The sequence below is a fragment of the Sardina pilchardus genome, chromosome 1, assembly GCF_963854185.1.
Source record: "Sardina pilchardus chromosome 1, fSarPil1.1, whole genome shotgun sequence".
Taxonomy (NCBI): Eukaryota; Metazoa; Chordata; class Actinopteri; order Clupeiformes; family Clupeidae; genus Sardina; species Sardina pilchardus.
Genome location: NC_084994.1, coordinates 20,852,851 through 20,853,413, shown reverse-complemented (window position 1 = coordinate 20,853,413; position 563 = coordinate 20,852,851). Strand labels below are relative to the sequence as shown.

The 563-nt window shown below is 57.9% G+C and overlaps 1 protein-coding gene across 1 annotated transcript in view; it reads right to left on the bottom strand.

Moving 5' to 3' along the window:
* slc25a10b (solute carrier family 25 member 10b) overlaps nt 1-160 on the bottom strand; it is a 21,328-nt gene extending 21,168 nt beyond the window's left edge. Inside the window, exon 1 of the mRNA XM_062539868.1 lies at nt 1-160. This exon is cut by the window's left edge and continues 45 nt beyond it. Within this exon, the coding sequence (XP_062395852.1) occupies nt 1-45 (45 nt within the window). The 5' untranslated portion in view covers nt 46-160.
* Nucleotides 161-563: the final 403 nt, after the last annotated feature.

Below are 563 nucleotides of genomic sequence, written 5' to 3'. Positions count from 1 at the left end.
TGCGAGCCCCCCGAAATACCAGCGAGACATCCGTTTTTCCGTCATGATTCAGGTTACGCTGGTCCAACGCGGCAGCTGGAATAGTTGCTTCCTCTCCGCCACGGTGTAGACAGTCCTGCTCTCTCTCGCTCTCTCTCTCTCACACACACACACTCCCTCCCTCCCTCCCTCTCACTCTCTCACACACACACAGGCAAAAAAAAAATCAGAGGCCGCCGCGCTGCAGCACTCTGCAAAGGACGACCCGCGCACCGTTAAAAGATAACCTCGTTAATCTTCAGCCGTGGAGATGATTGGCGACGCCACGCAGGGGCTTCGGGTTCCGGTGCACACGCGACATCCCGTTGGCTGGAGTTCTTGTGCGCGTGAGTGAGAGAGAGCGTGCGTGCGTGCGTGTGTGTGTGTGTATTCTCCTCCTCTTTAATCAAATGGCATGATACGCAGAGTCAGTGGCGGGTCCATGGTCAGCCAATTGCCTCAGCGAGCGCAGGAACGGCCTCCTCGTGAACGCGGTCCACCCCCGAACGAGGCAAAGGCCAAGGCGACTCTAGCCGACACAGCAA